The 20,854-nt window shown below is 42.1% G+C and overlaps 1 protein-coding gene across 13 annotated transcripts in view; it reads right to left on the bottom strand.

Annotated features, from left to right (window-relative positions):
- Nucleotides 1-20,854, bottom strand: part of PBRM1 (polybromo 1) — a 61,128-nt gene that overhangs the window by 3,199 nt on the left and 37,075 nt on the right. For 8 of the 13 annotated variants that reach the window (XM_052678380.1, XM_052678382.1, XM_052678373.1 and 5 more), the window contains 9 exons: nucleotides 20,236-20,502; nucleotides 18,744-18,889; nucleotides 18,274-18,431; nucleotides 17,619-17,802; nucleotides 16,752-16,962; nucleotides 11,974-12,175; nucleotides 3,871-4,026; nucleotides 1,567-1,637; nucleotides 231-447 (listed from right to left, as the gene is read on the bottom strand). In XM_052678380.1, coding sequence (XP_052534340.1) covers nucleotides 231-447; nucleotides 1,567-1,637; nucleotides 3,871-4,026; nucleotides 11,974-12,175; nucleotides 16,752-16,962; nucleotides 17,619-17,802; nucleotides 18,274-18,431; nucleotides 18,744-18,889; nucleotides 20,236-20,502 — 1,612 coding nt within the window. Of the gene's footprint in view, nucleotides 1-230; nucleotides 448-1,566; nucleotides 1,638-3,870; nucleotides 4,027-7,768; nucleotides 7,928-11,973; nucleotides 12,176-16,751; nucleotides 16,963-17,618; nucleotides 17,803-18,273; nucleotides 18,432-18,743; nucleotides 18,890-20,235; nucleotides 20,503-20,854 lie in introns of all 13 variants that reach the window. The other 5 variants (XM_052678381.1, XM_052678388.1, XM_052678387.1 and 2 more) reach the window with 2 other exon arrangements.

The following is a 20,854-nucleotide window of genomic DNA, read 5'->3' as shown; positions in this document are numbered from 1 at the left end:
TTCTTTTGTTCGAGCACATGCAGTGGATAATTAGATTTATACCCAGCGATGGAATTAGTCCACTGACAGCATATATTCCCTGTCTGTGGATTTTAATGAAACTGACACACACACGCAATTGTGAAATAATCAGCAGATTAATTTGGTATTTTCCGTGAAAGCCACGAGTATTCAGTTACAAGGAAGTGAGTTCCAGACGGAAACACCCCGTTCTGTGCCAAAAACCTTACCTGCAAGGGTCTGGTCCCACTTGCTAATACTGTTTGATTCAGCACTGAGCCCCTCGATGTATTTCAGATAGGCTTCAGAATGAAGAAGCCTCTGTGTCTTTGGTGGAGGGGAAACAAACATGGGAGTCGAGGGCTGCTGCATAACAGGCTGCGTGGCGGGGCTCTGGCCGGGATACGGGGGAGGTGCCTGCTGTCCTGGAGGACCGAGGATTCCTATCTGCAACGGCAAAGCGATGGAGAGATGGCATCTGGGGGAGCTGCAGGGATGGATCACACCGTGCCTCACAGCATCCTCACACAGCAGAACTTTGGTTATAAGCAAAGGTGTAAGAGATTTCCCTAGAAGGCAACCTCCTCCAGGCAGCCTTACCTGTTGAGGTCACTGACACGTACACAGAGATGTGTGAACAAACCTCATTTAACAGAAGGCAGCTTCTCATCACTACCACCATTTCTCCTCTCTCCCACTCCCCTTAATTACTCCCCTTGCATCGTTTTTATTTCATGCCTTCTGAAATTTGACTAGAAAATCTGTGATGTGCAAAGTGCGGAGTTTAGCTTGCTTTAGAGCTCTCTATAACATATCATCCAAAGCAATCCTCATCCAAGACCAGGATGCTTCCACAGAATAAATGCTAATCTCGGTCAGACAAAAACTGCAGTCACACGAAAGTCCCCAAACTATGGAATTCCCACTGCTGCCATTCACCTGCAGTACTGAGAACTCTTAGCAGAGCCAACCCATGGTTTAAGGAACTCACTGAAATGACATACTCGCTCTATTGCCTTCTCACTCAACTTCTGTACTCCTTTACACCCTCTCACCAAATGCAAGTGCAGTCCTTAAAACTCAGTGTGATGAACATTTAATCTACATCAAGAATGAACATCTGATCATCACTGGCATCGAAACTCCCAGATGTAAATGGCCAGTGAACATCTGCATTGTTGGTATGTGAAATCTGGGAGAAAATAAGCAGTTTTTATCCACTTAGCCATGGCTGAGAAAACGGACAGCATCCCCTCTGCCAGCAGCTTAGCTGTGTGTTTACATGACTTATATTAGCTCAGCAGAAAGGAAAAGAAGCCTGTTTTGCTTATTTTGCAGAACTTACCTCACTGGGCAGAACCCAATTAGTCCAAAAACAATTCAACCAAGAAATACAAACAGGCACCGAGAGAGAGGTATTAACTGGTTCTGAATATAGCCCTGTGCATTTGTGGTTTCTGTTCTCTCTGCATAAGGCTGTGTGCATTCCTTACACGTCTTAATTGTTGCAATGCTAATCCAGAGCCTGGGAGCCTCATAAATAATGCAAAAAGGACTCACACTCACCTGCTGTCCAAACGGACCTGCACCGGGGGCTGGAGTGCCTACCATGGGGGACACGTTTTGGCCTATAACACCTATATTCCAAAATATACAACGATTAGTCTTACTTCAGAGCAGAGAGAAATACCGCTTCGGTCGAATTTGCAGTGCAAATTTATACTCTGAAATCATTGCTTAAAGCAGTTTTGGGAACATTCTAATATCCCACTCTCCCACAATAAAAAACGCTTTGGAATTTTCTCAATGCAAAAAAAAAAAAGGCACCAGAACAACGACCCAGCATCGATGTATGCCCTGCTGAATCTCATTTAGCTACAGAAATGCAAACTCCTTTTTTTCCTCCTTTACCCAGTGTGGCCTGACTACATCATTTCCTTCGTTATACCTTTGGCTGGACACAATCCTCCTGAAATCCTCATCAAAGGAAAAGCTGATTTGCTTTAGCAACACTGAATATTTCCTGGTTTTTAATGGTATAAAATACAACCGTGGCAGGAAGTAAAGCCAAGCCACTGCATAGATTCTGTATGTAAATATGTACATAAATAAGATGCCACTTACAGGTTCAGCTTAAATAGTCTCATATGAGAGACAGAAAAATATTTGAAAAACAAAGCCACAAAGGCAGGTTTGCTTTTTCCCCATATTTTTTTTATGAAGAGGCTTTTCCCTACTGCATGCCATGCAGCAGAAGCCTCCCACATACAAATCACAATGTGCAGTTCCTGCTATTTGACATACATAAAAAGTCATGCGTGTTGCTGCTTTTCTTCATGCCATTTTTTTTTTTAATTCCTTCATTTCAAAAGCTGCAAAATAACCAGAGTCTTCCTAAGGCTTGAATTTGCAGGCATTCTGTGTCAGGGACCAGAAGACGTGTCACTGCATTTTGCAACCTAAAGCACATATCACCTTAATTTTCCATTTGACTACAACCCCCCATCTTAAATGCATCTGTACTAAGTCAGACATTGGGAAAAACACTGACAATGCAAGCTGTGGGATATAGCACTGATCTTTGTTTTGGTACGAAGTGAATAGGTTTGGAGGGGGCACCCTCACCTGCCCAGCAGCACAGCCTCATCCTGAGCCCACCCAGCCCCATCTAACACATGGGACCACATCCCACGTGCTCCTCCATCCCTGGCACTGCTTTGCTCATGCACAGCCCAGCTGGAAGCACTGTGCAAAGAAATGCATTGTCCCAGAGTTGCCTCCAAACATTTGTAAGCTGCGGCTGAGTGCTTACAGGTCAGCGCTGCGGTGAGTTGCAGGCAAGCTCAGATACACAGCACTTCTACTCTATGTGAACTGATGGTGAATCTCGCCTGCTGGTGAAGATGCAAGCTAACACTGACGAGTTGAAAAACAAACAAAAGCAAGCAAACAACATCCAACCATCACAGCGATCTGCAGACAGATACGGCCCCAGCAGGGCTTCCGACCAAAGTAGCTGCAAAGGGGGTAGGGAGACAAACTGAGCGCTTCTGCCCACAGCTTGTTTAACTGCTGAATGGATGGCATGCACATCTCTAAAGGCCACTTGAGTTATCAGGGGTAACTACCTGGGAAGAGCCCACAGACAACAGAATGAGAGGGCAGGCGAGTGTATTTTCCCCACCAAATGGCATTATTGGCATTAATGCCAGAAAGTTTGGTATCATTTGTTCAGCCTTACCTGTCAACAACAGGGTGGCAAAAAAAACAGCAAATGCATAATAAACATATGTTCAAAAAATAAGAATTAGGTCACAGCAGCACAGCCAGTTCACCTTACCCCCAAAAGTTTCCAGTTCCAGCTACAAGGCACAATCTGCACACTGTTCTGTAAGTAACATATGATGGTGCGCAGCGGCCGAGGGCTCTGATGCAGCTGGGTGAATCAAAGCGCAGCCGGAACGCGCGTCAGCTAACACTGCCAACGAGCTCAGTAAGAAAGGAGAGCAGTGCATCTCATTGCAAACTTCAAATGACACAGGGGTATGAAGGGGCTGACTGCCCTTTGTCAGACCTTTGATAAACTCACGCCATTCTCAGGCTTGTTTTGGCTGGTGCAAAGCCACTGCTGGAGCAGCCCCACATTTCTCCAGCGGCCTTTTGCCGTTCCTTTATTGGATGTGTATTCTGCCAATGTAATCACTTTGCACCCCCCTGCATTCATCTGTGCTGCAGTTAAACAAACCTGCAACAGTTTAGGCACAATCAACTGCGCTAGGAACAAAACAAGCCACAGACAATTCCTGTAACAACCAGTTAACAGCAAGTACATGACAATGAAACACAGAGCGAATGAGGATGAGTTCTTACCGGGCGGTGGGATGCCTGGGATGCCTGGCATACCTGGCGGGAGTTGGTGGGGTGGGGGCACCCCTGGGTGAAGTGGCTGCATGCTGCCCATGCTAACAATGCCATCAACTGGGCCCTGCAAAGGTGGCAGCACCGGTGGATAGCCACTTATCATGCCTTGAAGGACACAACAAATTTCAAACATGCATCAATGACATGCAATATGATCTATACAGTAAATCATGCACTATCCACAAAAAATAAAATGAAATCGAAAGCACCCTTAGTAGAGCAAGACGAGACTACAATTAGTATCTCGCAAAAATGAAATCAAGTTATCGATATGAAACACTGCACTGTTGATGAATTAGTATTTAGTGTATTCGTAGGCTTCTCATGGGGGCAATAAATGCTGAATACTGAGACATGTTAACACAAGGGATAAATTCAGCCACAATTAAATGTTACTAACAAGCGATTTTAACGCGGCTTAAAGCTCTGCCATCTGCATACAGGTTACAGACACGACACTAACTACACGAGCCCTGCACACAGCCCTGCTGTGTGGGCTGGCTCAGAGACCTGACCAGAAAAAATAAAGATCTACACGTTTTTTCTGCAGTGAATATGCAAAATTTCCATTTAAAAGTCCATATGCTTAAAATCAAAGGCAGTGACAGGGATGACTGTTCTTATACCATTTTCAGTACAAATCAAGGAAATCACTACAGCGTGGGGCCGGAGAGCACTGGCTGTGCTGGGCTGCAGACCTGCACTCACAGCACTTGACTGAAGGTAAAAGAGCTGACAAGGACTCATCTGGCCCCTGGCTGAAAATCACATCGTACCCCACTGCTCTCAAAGCATCTTAATAGGGAACACAAAGATACTGCACTGCTGCTCATAATTTTGTTTTTCAGCATGTGAGGAAGACGACTTAAGGGCTGATTCCAGTTGTGACTCAGGTTCACTGCCATCATTTAAGTGCACCCAGACAATGCAGGTAATGCTAGCTGCTAGAACTTAAACTTGCCTATTTTCTTGTTTGTTTTCTAGGCCTTTAAATCAGAGAAACAAGGAAAGGTGTTGGAAAAGCAACAAAAAGATTGAGAGGGGACAGAAGCAAGTCTAAAGAAGAAAGGTAAGTTTAGGAATAAGAACTGCTGGGCTTTCTGTAACCTGCTCCAAGCAATAACTTACAAAGTCTTTGCCACACTCCAAGTAACCCATAAAAGAAACTTTCAAAGCAGAGATCTCTGGAATAAAAATGTCAGGAAAAAAAAACAAATCAACATCAGCTCTGACTGAACATTTTTCAGCAGCAAAGCTGTTGTGAGCTCAAGATCCGAGCAGCTTGAGTGGCTCCAACATGTGAGCCAGATTTGTCACCTGCCCAGCAAGGGTGACAAAGGTGAGAAACCTGCAATTCCAAAGCCTGACTTGGAACAAAGAACTGATCTTCAAACATTCATTTTCTTTGAATACACAGGACACCCAGACTGACACTGATTTTGGATACTATTTCATATATCTAGAAGCTTATCTGTTCCACCTTATCAATACAGTGCTATCTGTACTGCTAATGGCAGAAGTAAAAGAAGAAAGTATAAAAGCATCCCTGGAATAATGTGCTTTTACTGTAGCTGCTGCCTGGTACTTGCAGTGCACCCCACACTGCAGTCACACCATCAGTGTATCTCTGTAAGCTTCTGAAGCTTTTAAAGAGAAGAAAAAACAAAACAAAATCCAGAAAAAATACAAAACAGAACCAAATTTCCAATGAAACAAACCCATCTTTGTCCATCACAAAAGCCCATTCCTGCATTTCCAAACAAAATACTGAGCAGCTGATTAGATTAATGACACCGTAGAAAAGTCTCCATAGGAAATCTGTTTTTTTAGCTCATCACAAGGTTATACAAACAGCCACTGTCATTCCTCACGTACAAATTATCACTTTGATTTTAAACTAGTATACCTGGTGAACTATTTTCAGCTCCCACAGCTGTGATTTACTGCCTTTCAACTTACTCTTCCTCCCATTTCTTTGAACTGTAACAATGTGAGATTAAATAAGCTATTGTAGCTCCTGAATTTGAAAGCAACTAGAGCACTGTGTGCTGAGAGAAATGCACCTCAGAAGGCATCATGATTTCTTGCACCTGTGGACTGTAAAAAAGTCTTACGATGAAAAAGATCTCAGAAACAGAGAAAAGCAACCGTGACTTAAAGATGGGCTTAAAACTGTGACTCAAAGATGGAGGAAGGTTTGAAAAGTCTGCATGGAATAAGAGGCTTGTGGAAACCAAAAGAGGAAAGACTGCAAATGGGACAAAACCAGCAAGAGTTTATAAAGATCCACTCGGTCATCCTCCTAAAGAAGTATTTCACAATGGCTGAGTAACGAGACTTGAACTTCTAACTGCTTGAACTGTAAGATGACGGCCTTGAACAGACGTGTGCTTTTTGAGGAGGCTGCTGCAGGATGGCAGGGAACACACATAGTTGGAAATGTGACAATATGAAAAAGCAGGAACCAAACCAAGATAAAAAACAACCATGAGATGATGACATTCCTAGTCATCGCCACCTCATCTAGATCAAAGATTGCTCACAAAGACGACCAGAACTGGAGCTAGTTTTCCTTCTCTTTCTTTTTGAAATCTATGCACACGCACACAAACACCACCGCAAGACACGAAATCTGAAAGGTGTTCAAAGAACAAAGGCGTTTCTTACATTTTATTTTTTTAAGGCAAAAAGAAATATCAGTATAAACAACTGCTTTTGTAACCTGGAGGTGGTAAACTATGTAAGAGATATGCCTTCAGTCTAAGCATCCCTCCAACCAATGCACTGAAAAAGGGTTTAGAAACCAGGATGAAAAATACTTCAGGCCATCAGTTCTAAGCATGGCCACAGCCTGCAAGGCGGGAAAGAAAAAAGAACAAAAGAATAAATGGAATAATTTGAATGCCTTAAGTTAAAAAAAAAACCAACAACCAAGAACTCACAAACCAAATCAAACCACACAACAAAAAGAAAACAAAAAACTAGTCATTCATCCAAATATTCACTTTTACCTAACTCAGGACTATTTCAACCTTGACTGATGCTACCCAATCCTTCCTAATCAGAAATGGGAGAAGAAAAGCAACCCATCAGGTCAGACCTAATCCATCCTCTCGCAGATGTACAGCTGATTCTCATAAAAGAACTTCCTATGGACTATGCAGTCTTCACGTAGGACCTGGACTCACTGCCTATGAGTCAAGTTGGAGTATGACTGGCAACAAGAAAAAAAACCAACAGGAACCACAGAGAAGAGTTCTCAAAGCTTAGGTCTATTCTGCAAATCACCTGATAAAAACCAGCAGTGCTGACATTTCATACTTGGTTTTGCAATGACTCCAGAACCTGGCCAGCTGCACTCATGTCTAATCATAATTCTGGAGTTTCGATATTAAATTTGGTTTGGATTTTCTTTTGCCTCTCACATCCCGACAACAAAAACAAGTCCTCTGTCTCCTCCTGAACCACCTCCGCTGATGCAGCTTACACTCAAAGAGTATTCAGCTCCCAGCACCACTGCTGCAGCGAGATCAAACACGACTTCTGCAAAGTAGAGCCAGTAAACATAACTGCATACATAACTGCATACAGCACATACTGCAAACAGCACAGGCCTGCCTCACAAGGAGGAGGCTTCTTCCCTGTGTTTCCACCAGAACGCCCACTGCTGGGGCAGGGCACTGGGGCTGCCACCCTACTGCTGCAGATACGCATATTCACCGTGAAGGAAGACTGAAGAGGCCGAGCGTTTTCCTCCGTAAGAACAAAGTGACCCAAGAGTGTGTTCAGTTATGAAGGGGGTTGATATAGTGGATGAGGAAAAATGGTCGTAGCTCCTACGTTTTACCTGCAACGGGTGTCAACTGCTGATTGAGCATCCCCATTGGTGTTGGTGGCGGCACCACCCCCATAAGAGCCCCGACAGGAGTGCCTGCCCGGGGGGAGGGATTCTGCTGCTGTGCTGCTCGCTCTCTCTCCTGCTGCTCAGCAACTTTAGCTGCCCGCTCTGTAAAAGTATTTTAGATTTTCAGTTCTGTTTTGTAACCCAGAGTTTCAAAATATTATCTGTTCATTAAAAAGGTCTAGTCAAACACTGGCATACTTTAGTAAAATATAAAGTAGAACAGATGAATCTTTGTAACCAGCATATGATTTGATTTCATGTGGCTGCAGCTAAGACTTCTAGAGAACCCTGAATGAAAAATATTCCACAAAGTTTTATCTTTTTCTTAAAAAATAATATTGATAATAATAAAAATAATAAAATAAAAATTTTAAAGGAACAAATTGGATAACAACACCAGTGTTACCAATGTGAAGCAGCAGTCCAGCACGAGGCTAAGTCTGCACCAGGACAACATGGCAAAGCCTCCCCTCTTTGGACACCACTGGCTCAGCTGGACCAGCTTCAGTCAGCACTGCCAGCCAGTGCCCCAGAGCAAGGTGCAAATAGCAGCCAGCAGTGCCAGTGGCCCATTTCTTTTTGTGCTCCCCACTGCTGTTTCATTGGTGGCGGTTTTGCTGTTGTTGTGCTTTTTTTTTGTTGTTTTGTTTTTTGTTTTACTGATACAGCTGAAAAATGGTGGCAAAGTTGGGAAGCATTTGCAAAGTTTTCTTAGAGTAGATAGGTTCTTTAGCATTTGGAATATAACAAGCAGCAGTTTGATGAACCAAAAATATCTGCTCTGCCTCTGTCATTTTCCCCGTTTTTGTTCCCTCAGATTTTTTAATTTTATTTTTCCTGAAGATGTCTAACTCACACTGAGCTGCTCACTGGAGGCCATGTGTGTCCTTTGTATGATTAATCTGGTCATTATCTCAATCGAGTTTCTTGCCATGACTGCAGGAACAAAAGAACTACAGCAGGGGAATCTGACCGGAGGACTATTTTATATCGAGGGAAGGGCAAAGGGTCATGGGAAGAAGAAAGAAAGAAAGAAAAAAACCACAACAAAAGAGAACCAAAAAACAACCCCAAGCAAACAAAAAAGAAGGTATACCGAATGCCCACTGAAGGTGCTTCTGGAGCATGCAAGTTGCTGGTTGTTCACTCTGAACATCATCTCTTACTGACGCAATGAGGAACAACAAAGGATAAATGAATGCAGCATACATCTCCAGCAAATGTTAACAACAGTGAATGCAGGGCTGGAAGTTCTCTTGCAGTTGGTGAAAGATGAGAACTGTCACTAAAACAGCAACCAAGGTCCTCAGTCAAACAAGGCTAAAAAGTTCATCAAGGAGATCACGTTATACATGCATCCTGCCAAGGCTACTTAGTTTTTTCAAGTACGTGACTGCAAATGTTCACCATGCATTGGTGTCCCGGAGGACCTGTGCAACACCTAGCACTACTGCCATGCACTGTCAGACTGGTTTCATTTCCAAAGGCATTTCCTTCCTTTTCACTTGTGTCATTTCAGAAGGAGATGACGACGCACAGGAACTCCTACGTACACTACAGGCAACTCACATGTGACTGACCACAAAATACATGAGACGTTTAAAGGCAAATCCTGAAGTAGAAAATGGAGATAATCATCTTAAGAGTACAGCAAGCATTTAGAGAAAAGATAAAGTAGCTGTTCTGCCTCTCAACTACTCTTGGCCAGTGAAAATAACAGTCAGACAAAAGCAAAAGTTTTGAAGACATTTTGATGAATGAGAAATTCTTGTTAAGCATTCAGTTTTATCAGATTTTGGAGTGCTGAGCCTCTGAGAATGTGACATAGGACAACATTCAAGTTTTACCTGATCTGTCCCTGTCTACCATTGAACTAACAGATGGAACAATACTGCCAGAGGGAACTTAGGAGTTCTGAAAGTTTGGCCTGGAGCATTCACCTTCACACTCGCATCATTCAGGCTAGGACTTGAAATCATTCTAATGCCATTTCCAATGCATCTCAAGAGACAGGAAAGAGACATTCTGCTTTGAACAGACCTCTCCTTAAAGACAAGCCTTGGCCTCAAACCCCACATACTCTTTCATATTAAGGAGTTCTCATGGTGCAGTTAGCCATGCAGGCACTTCCAATGCAGCCAGCTCTTTATTTGCCTACTGCTAAAGAACAGCCATCACTCTGTGCATATACTAAATGAAATTTTCAGTAGATCAAAATGGATCAAAAATGCAAACTGCTTTCCCAGCAGATCAGGGAAAGGCACTTTACTATTGAAATGTCAAACCATATCTGCTCCCTACTCTCGGCCCACCCTGGAGTGCATGAATTTCACACTGTCACAGTGGAAGGAGCAGAGTTTCTCTCCTTTCATGCACAGGAGTAAGCAAAGAGTTTGGACCCTGAGGAACAGCACTGCAACCCTTCAAAACCAAATGAAAGCAAGCCTGTCCCTGGGCAGACAGCAAGTCAGAGAAACTGCATTTCAAAACTCAAAAGCTTTGGAAAAAATGTAAGTAAGGAGGAAGGCTGAAATGGAAGCACGTGGGCTTACACAAAGGACAGACGCTGCTGCTGTCACATTACGGTGGAAGTGCGAGCAGCAAGCTGCTCTACGCTAGAAGTGAGGACATGCCAGCCATCCTACTGCTTGGGCAAGGCTGCAGGGAGGGACCTGGCAATAAGATGTATCAGACGCACCTAGAATGGTGAAATAGGAGACTACAACAGGGAAAAGAAAGACCATACTACTTTCACATACAGCATTACCACTTCCCTTGACAACATTCGCAAAGGCAACTCGCATGCAGTCCTGCTGTATTACCCTCCAGCACTTCAGGAAGGATTGAGGAGGCTGAGGGTGTGAAGTGACAGCACACAAACTTCTAGTCTGAGGATCAAAGTGTACCATAAACTGTAAGCGTGTAAAAAAACCTAACCAAATCTCACCTCTTAAAAGTAATATTGTAACTTAATTGAGCAATACCTTCCTAGGGTGTTGAAACTTCCCTAACCGAAGTAATATCTTCTCCCAATAAAACTGCAACAGTTGCTTAAAAACTGGGCTTTGTATTAGAAATGCTCAGACATTGCTAACTAGAAAAATAACTGAATGTCAAACCACTGTATTGGACTTCATAGGGCCTGCTGTTAAGGATCAACTGTATTGAGACTTTGATCAAATAAAATGACACACAGTAAGCAGTATCAGTGAGGAAGAAGAGAATGAAGGAAAGGACAAAGGAGAGGATGGAGAGGATGAAAGAGAGGATGAAGGAGAGAACGGACTTTCTAAAGTAAATCTCACACTTATGAAATTTACTGGCATAAGGTTTCAAAATCTCTCAGCAAAATTACAACACGTGATTAATACTGAGACTGAATAACAGGTCATATTTACAGCACTGCAACTGAATCTATACTTCTTTTTCTTTTTTTCTTTTTTTTAAACAGAACTCTTTCAGACTCTCAGTACAGTTAACTGAAGAACTTTTTCCCACTCCACTGTAAGCTTTCTTACCTGGCACTACAGCTCCAAAGAGCTTCTTGTCCAAAGATCCCTTTCTTGCAGCCCCCTCGAAAGCCCTCCCATATGGAAACTTTTACAAGCTGTGTTTTCAGCTGATAAGGGCACTGAGCCCTTTTGCTCCTCATTTTCCACATTTCTTTTATCTTGGCTCATTTGATTATTTGTGGCAAAGACATCTGAATTATCAGTTGTGCATTGCACAATTTAAGCCTCTCTTTGCTCCTCTTCAGTCATCGCTCAATACAACTTCTCTTCAAGGTACTCCCAGAACACAAACGTAACTGCACTCAGAGGGCAGTGAGGCCCTGGCACTGCTGCCCTGAGAAGCTGTGGGTGCCCCAGTGCTGGAGGTGCTTAAGGCCCGGTTGGATGGGGCCCTGGGCAGCCTGAGCTGGCGGGGGGAGCCAGCCTACAGCAGGGAGATTGGAACTAGAGGACAGTGAAGGTCCCTTCCAACACAAGCCATCCTGCGATAACTATGATTTCTACAATTCTATGACTTTCTGTGATTCTGTGATAACCATCTTCTTTTATAAAACCGGTCATCTGAGTAACAGTAATGAACATGTTCAGAGAGAAAAAGTAGAAAAAAAAAAGTTTAACATTTTGTATTTTATTTACCTTCATATTCTGCTTTCTTTGTTGCTTCCAGGTTTCTCCATTCAGTTCCTACAAGCCTGCTGAGCTCTCCAAAGGAGTAGTCTGGGTGCTGAGCTTTAATCACAGCTCTCATCTCACTGCTAAATAGGATGTAACCACTCATGTTGATCTTCCTTTTTGATCCCTCCTTCTTGGTGCTGCCCTTAACAGACTTGGGAGTGGACTGTGAGAAAAAGCAGTTATGACCACAAGTATACAACAGAGAAGTTTCTTAACATTAAAAAAGTAAAAGCTGTAGGAAATAGCATGTAAATATATCCCCAATTTTCTCTCTTGTACATCCATACGAGGGCCAGCCAACCTTACAGCCTCTCAAGAGAGACTACGCTTCCCAGTGAGCGACAAGAACACACGCATTTACAGAAAACACTCAAGTGGGGAAAAAAACCCCACAGTAACAACAAAAGTAAAAAGCAAAACACAATAACATGATGCTTTTTAACCCTTCCAGACATAAGGCCAACCTTATAACTGCGGCTTCCAAAAGCATGCAGTAACTCAGCACAGAACAATTGCTATTAGCTGAGGTCATTTCAAATTAACCCACAGGGCTCAGAAGTACTGAATAGGAAGCAACTATTTAGAAGGCAAAAAGAGAATACAAGCAATTGTACTAATTTCATATGTCATCTATTTTGCTGTTCAGAAATACTGCCAACACGAGCCAAGTAGAACACTTCATTTGCCATCACACATTCTATGAAATGGCTTTCACGTTTAATCCTGGGCTTTTGCACCTCTCATCTCCTTGGTGCCATCCCCTAATTTCGCATTTCTGAGGGCTCTTCATTTTGCCTGTCAAACTTTCCTTTCTACTGCTCCTCTCACATTTCCTAAATACCCATTTATCCCTGGAAATGAAAAACAGTGCCCAATTTCACTGCCACCTGCACACAGGTTCACAGCCCTCCCTGTTGATGGGTAACTAATCCTCTATTCCACTAAAGATCTGTCTCCTTTGCTCTCATCATCCAGACTGCTCCTGCTGAGAGCTCTTTGACATCTCCAGCCATCAAAAAATTCAACCTACTCTGACAACCAGCAAGGTAACACCTGCCATTAGATGCAGGAGACCATAACCCACCCACTGTGTGACCAGTAAGGCCCAAAATGCTTCATCAGACCAAAACCTTCAGAAGGCTCTCCCCACGTCTTCAGCATTACAAATTTCTCACACTGTGAGCAGTACAATCATTTCCAAACATCTGCAGGGGAAAAATGTCTAATGCCTATCTCTCAGAGAAATGCAAAGCTTCAGCTACACCAAGACTCTGAAAGCCCTGTTCATAATTTAAGCCAAGTGGTGCATGAACTGAGGCATAACAGTATGTTACTACAAACATCACTGCATTCATTTTCAAATAGCAATCTACCCTTGCTGTTTTCATTACAAACCAGGGATAACACTTAGCTTTTTGGGAGGAATTCTTTAGATAAGTCTCTATGATGGAGAACGAAGGAAAAACCCCACACAGTGCAGGCAGAACATAACCTAGCTTCTCAGAAGTTCTCAGTTCAGAAAAAGGAAAATCCAGTTATACATATGGAATATGTATTCCAAATCCACCACACCTGGTGGATAGGGAAAGGCTGTTGGCACAGACATCCTTTAATTCAGCCGAGCCTTTGACACTGTCTCTCCCAGCACTCTCCTGCAGAAGCTGGCAGGGCTTGGACAGGCGCACTGTGCTGGGTAAAGAAGGGGCTGGAGGGCCGGGCCCAGAGAGTGGAGGTGAATAGAGATCAAAATTCAGCTGGTGACGGGTCATGAGTGGTGAATCCACACCTCGAGTGCTGTATTCAGTTTTGTGCCTCTCACTACATGAAAGATATTGAGGCCCTGGAGAATGTCCAGAGAAGAGCAACCAAGCTGGCAGGGGCTGGAGTGCAAGCTTTATGAGGAGCAGCTGAGGGAACTGGAATTATTCAGCCTGGAGAAGAGGAGGCCCAGGGAAGACATTATCACTCCTACAACTCCTTGAAAGGAGGCTGTGGCAAGACGGGGGTCAGTCTCTTCTGCCATGCAACTAGGGATGGGACAGGATGGAATGGTCTCGAGTTGCACCGGGGGGGGCTCAGACTGGATATTAGGAAGAATTTCTTCTCAGAAAGAGTGCTGAGGTATTGGAACAAGCTGTCCAAGGGAGCGGTGGATTGACTGTCCCTGAAGGTGTTTAAGGAAAGGGTAGATGTAGTACTTAGGAACATAGTGAGCAATACTGGTGGCAGGTAGATGGTTGGACTAGATGATCTTAGAGATAGTTTCCAACCTTAATAATTGTATGACTTGGCCTCTGCACTTAGACAGACACAAATGTATCAGCTGGTTTTGCTTTGCGATGCTTGCAGTAGTGTATTAATAACAGTCGTGTTATTACACTTGAAGGTCAGGCCATCAGTTTGGGAGAGATAACAGGACTTTTTTTTTTTTTTAAGAATTCTAAATTCAATTCTTACGTTTTCCATTACTCTACATTGCTGCTATGACAATTTCTAACAGAATATTTTCCACTCCAGCCAGGTAACTGTTTTAGATGTGTTATGAGAAGAAATAAACCAAGACCCTCTCGTACAACATTTCACAGCCATATGATAAAGCAAAAACCAAAACTAAAATTGCACTTTTTTTTTTTCCCTTCCCATTCTGCTTCTTGATTCACAGCAAACAGCAGCGGGAAGGCAACATCCACTCATCTGTCAAGCTTGACTTGGCTTGACTCATTTAATTTTCAGGAGTAATACTTGCTTCTTTTGTTACCAGGAAAAAGGGGTAAAAACCATCAGGGTTTTTAGTTGTTAGATAAATTGCATATCTTTAAGAGAACGTGAAGCAATCGTGTGCCTTTTACCTAGGAGCTCTGTTTAAAAGAACTTATTTTAAAGGGGACAGAAATAGAACAGATTACAATAGGTCAACAAAGATGGTTCATTTCTGTGCTATGCGATTGCAATCACTCTGCCACAGTTATATTGTCCTTTGTGTAGCAGCTCAGACACAGCGTCCTTTATTTTCCACATCAGCAGCATCAGGAATCTCCCAGGGGCCCTTAAGAATCGTTCTTTACTTTCAGCCTGCATTGCTCTTTGACCCTTTTCAGTTTTTCTTACTTTCTTTTCCCACTTCAATTTCTAGTCTTCAGAGATCACATCTGGCTGAAGTACAAAGACACACGTTGGATATTTCCACTGATTTCTCAACAGTTACCCTAGAAATCCCATTATAAACAATTCAAAGAAATGCAGCTTTCAAATATGGCTTTTTAAAAAGACACTATATATTAGTTCCTCAATAAAACATCTCAAGAGATCTGAACAAAACAGCCATACTGGAAGACAGAAAGCAAAGGAGAGCAGAAGACAGCGAATGCTGCAAAAAGGCAGCGCGAGGAATTCTTTAATGTCCAGCAATTCCTACTTAAACTGCTTTCAGGAGCTGCAATGGTAATATCTTGATGCATAAGCAGCCACAGTCCCCTCTCCTACAAAATTATGTTAGTTAATACAGATTAACAACACAATATCTTTTTTTTTTTTTTTTTTTGAGCACTTAACAAGAATTCTTATGCTACTTAAGAACACAGCACTAAAAAAGAACAGAACAACAGCTGCACCAAATGCATTTGGTGGTCTGCTCACACAGCAAAAAAAATAATCACAAACAAACCAAGGTAAAGCAGTGAATTTCATCAATGTGTGTACATGTGTGTCACATCCAAAGACAGTTATTTCTACCCAGTGGTCACATCGTTTCTTCAGCTGCCAATGAGGCTGTCACTTCAGAATTAGTATGACACAGCAGAAATCCAGACTGCTGGTTACAAACACATCCCAAACTCCCTCTTGTTCCCAGCACATCACTCCCACTGCCTTCTTAAGGCTGGCATTAACTTAAATGTGAGAATGTGATGAAACAAATAAAATAATTTCATCCAGTTGCAAACAAATGTTTTTGGTTAGATTAACTCGCAGGTAAAGTTTCCCACTCTACTTCAGTACTCAGCTACATAAATACCAGGGCTTGTGTGAGAGAAGCAGTAAGAGAGGGAGGACTGAAAATGCCCTGTTTAAGCAGCAGCAATGACTCATGGCACGTTCAAATGCCACGTAACCACATGGTTTCTGATTTGTCTCCTGCCCATGTATCAGCACATTAAAGTTTCTGCGATGTACAGCAAGACACATAAAAAGTTTTCATCACTTTTTTTCCTCTCAAGTTCTGACTTTCAAGTATGAATGGTAACTGAAAGGAGCGATCTTTTTTCCTTCAATAATGATGTGCAGCATTTTCTAAAAAATGAAACATGTCAGAACTCCAACACTCCAGTCCAGCTTTTTACAAGATGTAGGGAAAAGCTTTAAAATGGATGCCAGGTTACCTAAGTATTACAATTAAACTCTTGCATCCTAATCTTATAGTTGATAAAAATACCTATTATTTCATAAGAAGTGTCACAGAAAACATACTAATGGAAAAAACAACACTGACATCTACAGAACATTCCCTGCGAGATTTTCCTCAGCTGAATGATTTCCTTTAAAACTATTTTAACTGACTCAATAATTAGAATATGGATATCGTATTGGACATGCTAAAACTGCTCTGTGTGATCACTCCACAGACCAGTAAATCAAACTATAAATCTGTAGATGTGATAAAACACTATTGCATTTTGTTTAATGGGGTTGAGGTAAGAATGAGGAATATCAGCACTTAAAGGTCCCTCAAGGAACATGTTTACCTGCGGTGGAGTATAAGGCATGATATCCAATTCACTAGATAACGGGGTCTGAAGCTGAGGCATGGAAGGTGTTTCAGTGATATCACCTTCCTCTTCTCCTATCTCTTCCATGTCCTCATCGCCTCCTTCCAGCTCAGCAAACTTTGCTTCTAGCTGCTGGATTTTCTTCTCCAGAAGTGGAGATGGTTCCTTCTGAGGAACTATGGGTTTTCTGAAAGGTACAGGAGGAAGACACAAGGAAGTTGAGAATACACTCATACTCAACAAGGCACAGCAAATATTTTGAAGAGAAAACCAACTTCTCTCCACATTTTCAAAGTGAGCAGGCTGGGAACAGGCAAAAAAGCTGTGTGGGGGGACAGGCAGGATAGCTGATCCCAACTGACTAAAGGGATACAGAACCACAGAATGGTACCAGCTGAAAAGGAGCTTGAAGGTTCCAAGCTCTGCCAGGGGCTGATGGCCACCCACTAGAGATCTGGCTGCCTAGGGCCCTCCCAACCTGGCCTTAACCATCTCCATATTCAACTGACTGAAACGAAGGTGATGGATGTGGGGTTATGGCATTTGCCTTTCCATGAAATCACAGCTTGTGCTGAGGCCCTGCTTTCCAGCAAGCAGCTAAACATCTGCCAGCTGATGGGAAGTACAGAATTCCTATTTCGCTTTGCTTGCATGCATAGCTTTGCATCAGTAACTATACTGCCTTTATATTAACAAAAGACTTTCTTGCTTTTGCCCTTTTCATTTTCTCCTCATGCTATGGGAAATGTACAAGTGGCTGCATAGGGGCTCAGCTGCTGGGTGGGCCAACACACCTCAACACAGAGTGCTCAGGAGATCTCCACATTCCCATAACATTTTTACCTAAAATAGTATATTTCATCATCGACAACTTTTGCAGAGAGTGAAAATCTCTTGAGCCCCTTAAATTTCTTCATTTGTTTGTCGCTTTCGTTGTAGCGGCTCTCACACAGGAAAACATCATTCTCAGAAATTTCAGTTGGTCTGCAGCAGAGGAAGTCCTTGAACGACAGAACAGCACACTTGCCTGCAGAAATGAACAGAGCTGGGTAAGAAGGCAGATCCTTTACAACAAGGGGTGGAAATTCAAATTTTCACTAGTCATGTAAGTATCAGCCCATCTGACCCAGCTGTGGAAAAATACATCAACTGACATCTCTGTTAAATAATGTCACTCATGAGAAACCTACACCAACTGAATGCAGCTTTTGGAGTATTTTTTTTTAAAGAAAAAAAATAAAATTAAAAGATTAACAAAAGAAAGCCATTGCCAGTCACAATGCATCTGAATTACAGAATGAAGTACGTAACAGTCATCTTATTCAACAAACCAAATATCAGCCTCCTTCTGAGCTGACTTTCCAGGTACATATACTGGAATAATTACATGAATAAGCAAGAATAATGGAGTTTTCTACTCTCTGACTTCAGATTTTTGTTTGCTTTTTTCTTTTAAATGTACAGAGTGCCCAGTGGGTTTAAAGTCGCTAGGAATTACCCAAAATGCACGACATAGGACAGGTCTCCTCCAAGTTACTCAGAAACACTTCCTTCTTGTAGAACATTTTAGTTGGCTCATGTTCAGTTTCTTCAGGATGGATGAAGATTGGGCCAAAGAAATACGCAGCTCCATCTCGCACCCACATCTTTTCAATTCTGGAAAGAAAAACATATCACTGACATCAGTGCAAGGCCATCCTTACTAAGGGAGTAAGCTAGATACACTGGGCTGTTCAGGAGGACTGTGGGCACGAAACAAGTACTGAAGTGCAGCCTGCTCTGACTGCGCAGCCGTTACCTTTTTTAACAGGCTGACACAATTCCACCTCAGCCCAGTAAGAGCTTCTAACACAGTCTCATTCAGAAGATTTTTTTCTCCCATCCTCTTCTACATTTTTTTGCAATAATCCAGTCTTTTGGCCAATGTATTTTGATAGACACAAACTGCAATAAAGAAGTGTTACCCACCTCCCTACCCGAGGCCGCACTAATCCGTGCGATTTTATGAAGACGCAGTCCCCAACCTTAAGCCACATGTCGTTGTAACAGAGCTGCTCAAAGTAATGGCAACCAGGCTCCCCATTAGACATTTCTACTGGTACATCTTCTTTGTCCTGCAAAAGAAAATGCACTTAGAAACTTGTGGGACAACGGAAACTAAACACAATGATGCCAGGTGCAAGGAGAAGAGTATTTGCTCCACCTTTATGTCACCAATAATAGGCAACACACCAACTAGACAAGTAAAAGCAAAAATTAGGGGACTTGGACTTTAGAAAATGAAATATCCAAGCCAGAACTATCCCTCTATGTACGTTGCAAGCCTTTCTATTTCATAATCAAAGCTGTAATTTTGCCAGTAATTCACAGATCCTTTTTTGTGCTATTACTACAAAGTCATAAACTTTGAAGCCTTATCTGTCTACTTTGATGGTTTGTTTTAAAGGACACTAAAACTTACAGAAGGCAAGAATTCAGTATTTGGTGAAGTTAAAAGAAATAAAAGTGTAATGATCATTTATCACAGTTACACAACTGCTCCATGCTTTTAAGAACAGAATCATGCAGTTTGCTCTATTTTAATTTCTCTTTGGTGCCTCAAGCTTCATTTGACTTCTCTGTTTGTTATTTCAGAAAGCCAATGGAAACACAGGATATCCCCTCAGTGTGTGTCAGGAAAAGACTTTAGAAGCTTTCATCCTCTTGGTAGAAAGGATTTCTTCTTTTGTCGTGAAGCAAATAAATACAGTAATACACACAGTGTATACTAAGTGGCAATGCTGGACATTCCATTTTGAGGCTCTGTTAGAGTGCTCAGAATGTAAAGTAGACTCATCTCATTACTCCAAATTTATTTCATATAAACAATTAAATTTACTGCAATTTAACACAATTAAAAAAGTATATTTCCTTATAACTTTAAATACAATAAAATAAACCAGTTTTCCTAGTAGGTTATGCAGAAAAAAGCAGTTTGAAGGTAAACTACTTGGTTGTTAACCACAAACCAGCCACAGTGTTTATTATGTACTGCTTACTGCTGCCTTGCAACTAACAATTTTATTGAAAGACTACTTCAAAAAGCAGGTTAGGATCAATGTCAGTTGAAATTAGACTTTTAGATCCACTGATTCTCCAGGATTGCAACAAAGTTTTTAGTAGAAATATTATGTTCTACTGAAGCAGTAAAGGAAAAAAAAATAACCCTTACCATGGTCACAAGAAAGCATTTTGTAAAGCCTAGCAAATAGGTACACAACTCACTTTTTGCTTAGTCGGGTTATAATTTGTTTGTGTCTCTGTAATGAATGTAAAATAACTTTAAACATGAATATTATATACATTTTTTCCCGGGGCTGGATGCTGAGAAACCTAAGTTGTGCAGGCTTAATCATCGTTCATCATTCGTTCATCATTCGTTCATCATTCTTTACCTGTCAAACCTTTCCATCTTGCATACCTTTTCGAGATGAAGGATACTTTCTCCCACCTTACTGTCATCTAACGTATCAGAGTGCTTCTCCTCCTCTGCTTTGTCTGTATTAGCAAATACAGAAGCAACACGGACCACAGGCAGGGGCACATCCCGTGGGACGAATCTTACAGAGCTGACAGGCATAGTCCACAGTTTAATCTTCTTAAAAGATTTTGTCTTAGCGGAGTAACGCGACTCGCAGACATACACATCCTCATCTCTAAAGTTTTCAGGACACAGTTTAAAATATTCCTGCAGAACGAAGAGGATGGCATTTTTAGGTGAACTATTTCAGCAACGTACCCACACCCAGCAGCCACCAGAATTACAGCGTACTCCCTTTCATGCGCTCCAGCTTTCTCTATGCTTTTATCAGAAGCCTTTTCAGACTGATACAGCCTGCCTGCCGAGTTCTTCTCGTACAGTTTCACAAGAACAATAGGGTATCAAACATGGGACAGATAGCAGAGACTTCATCTTCTTACCAACACTGCACTCAAGGGGAGTCTCAAGTATTCTTCAGCCTTTACGACATTACCTGCAATTTCTCTAATAGATTCTCTGAGAAAATCCTTATCTACTCATCTAATTCGTAAGTGATTCC

This window comes from Tympanuchus pallidicinctus, unplaced genomic scaffold (assembly GCF_026119805.1).
Source record: "Tympanuchus pallidicinctus isolate F22 unplaced genomic scaffold, pur_lepc_1.0 scaffold17, whole genome shotgun sequence".
Classification (NCBI taxonomy): Eukaryota; Metazoa; Chordata; class Aves; order Galliformes; family Phasianidae; genus Tympanuchus; species Tympanuchus pallidicinctus.
Note: the sequence above shows the minus strand (reverse complement) of the source record. Positions and strands in the feature narration are given on the sequence as shown.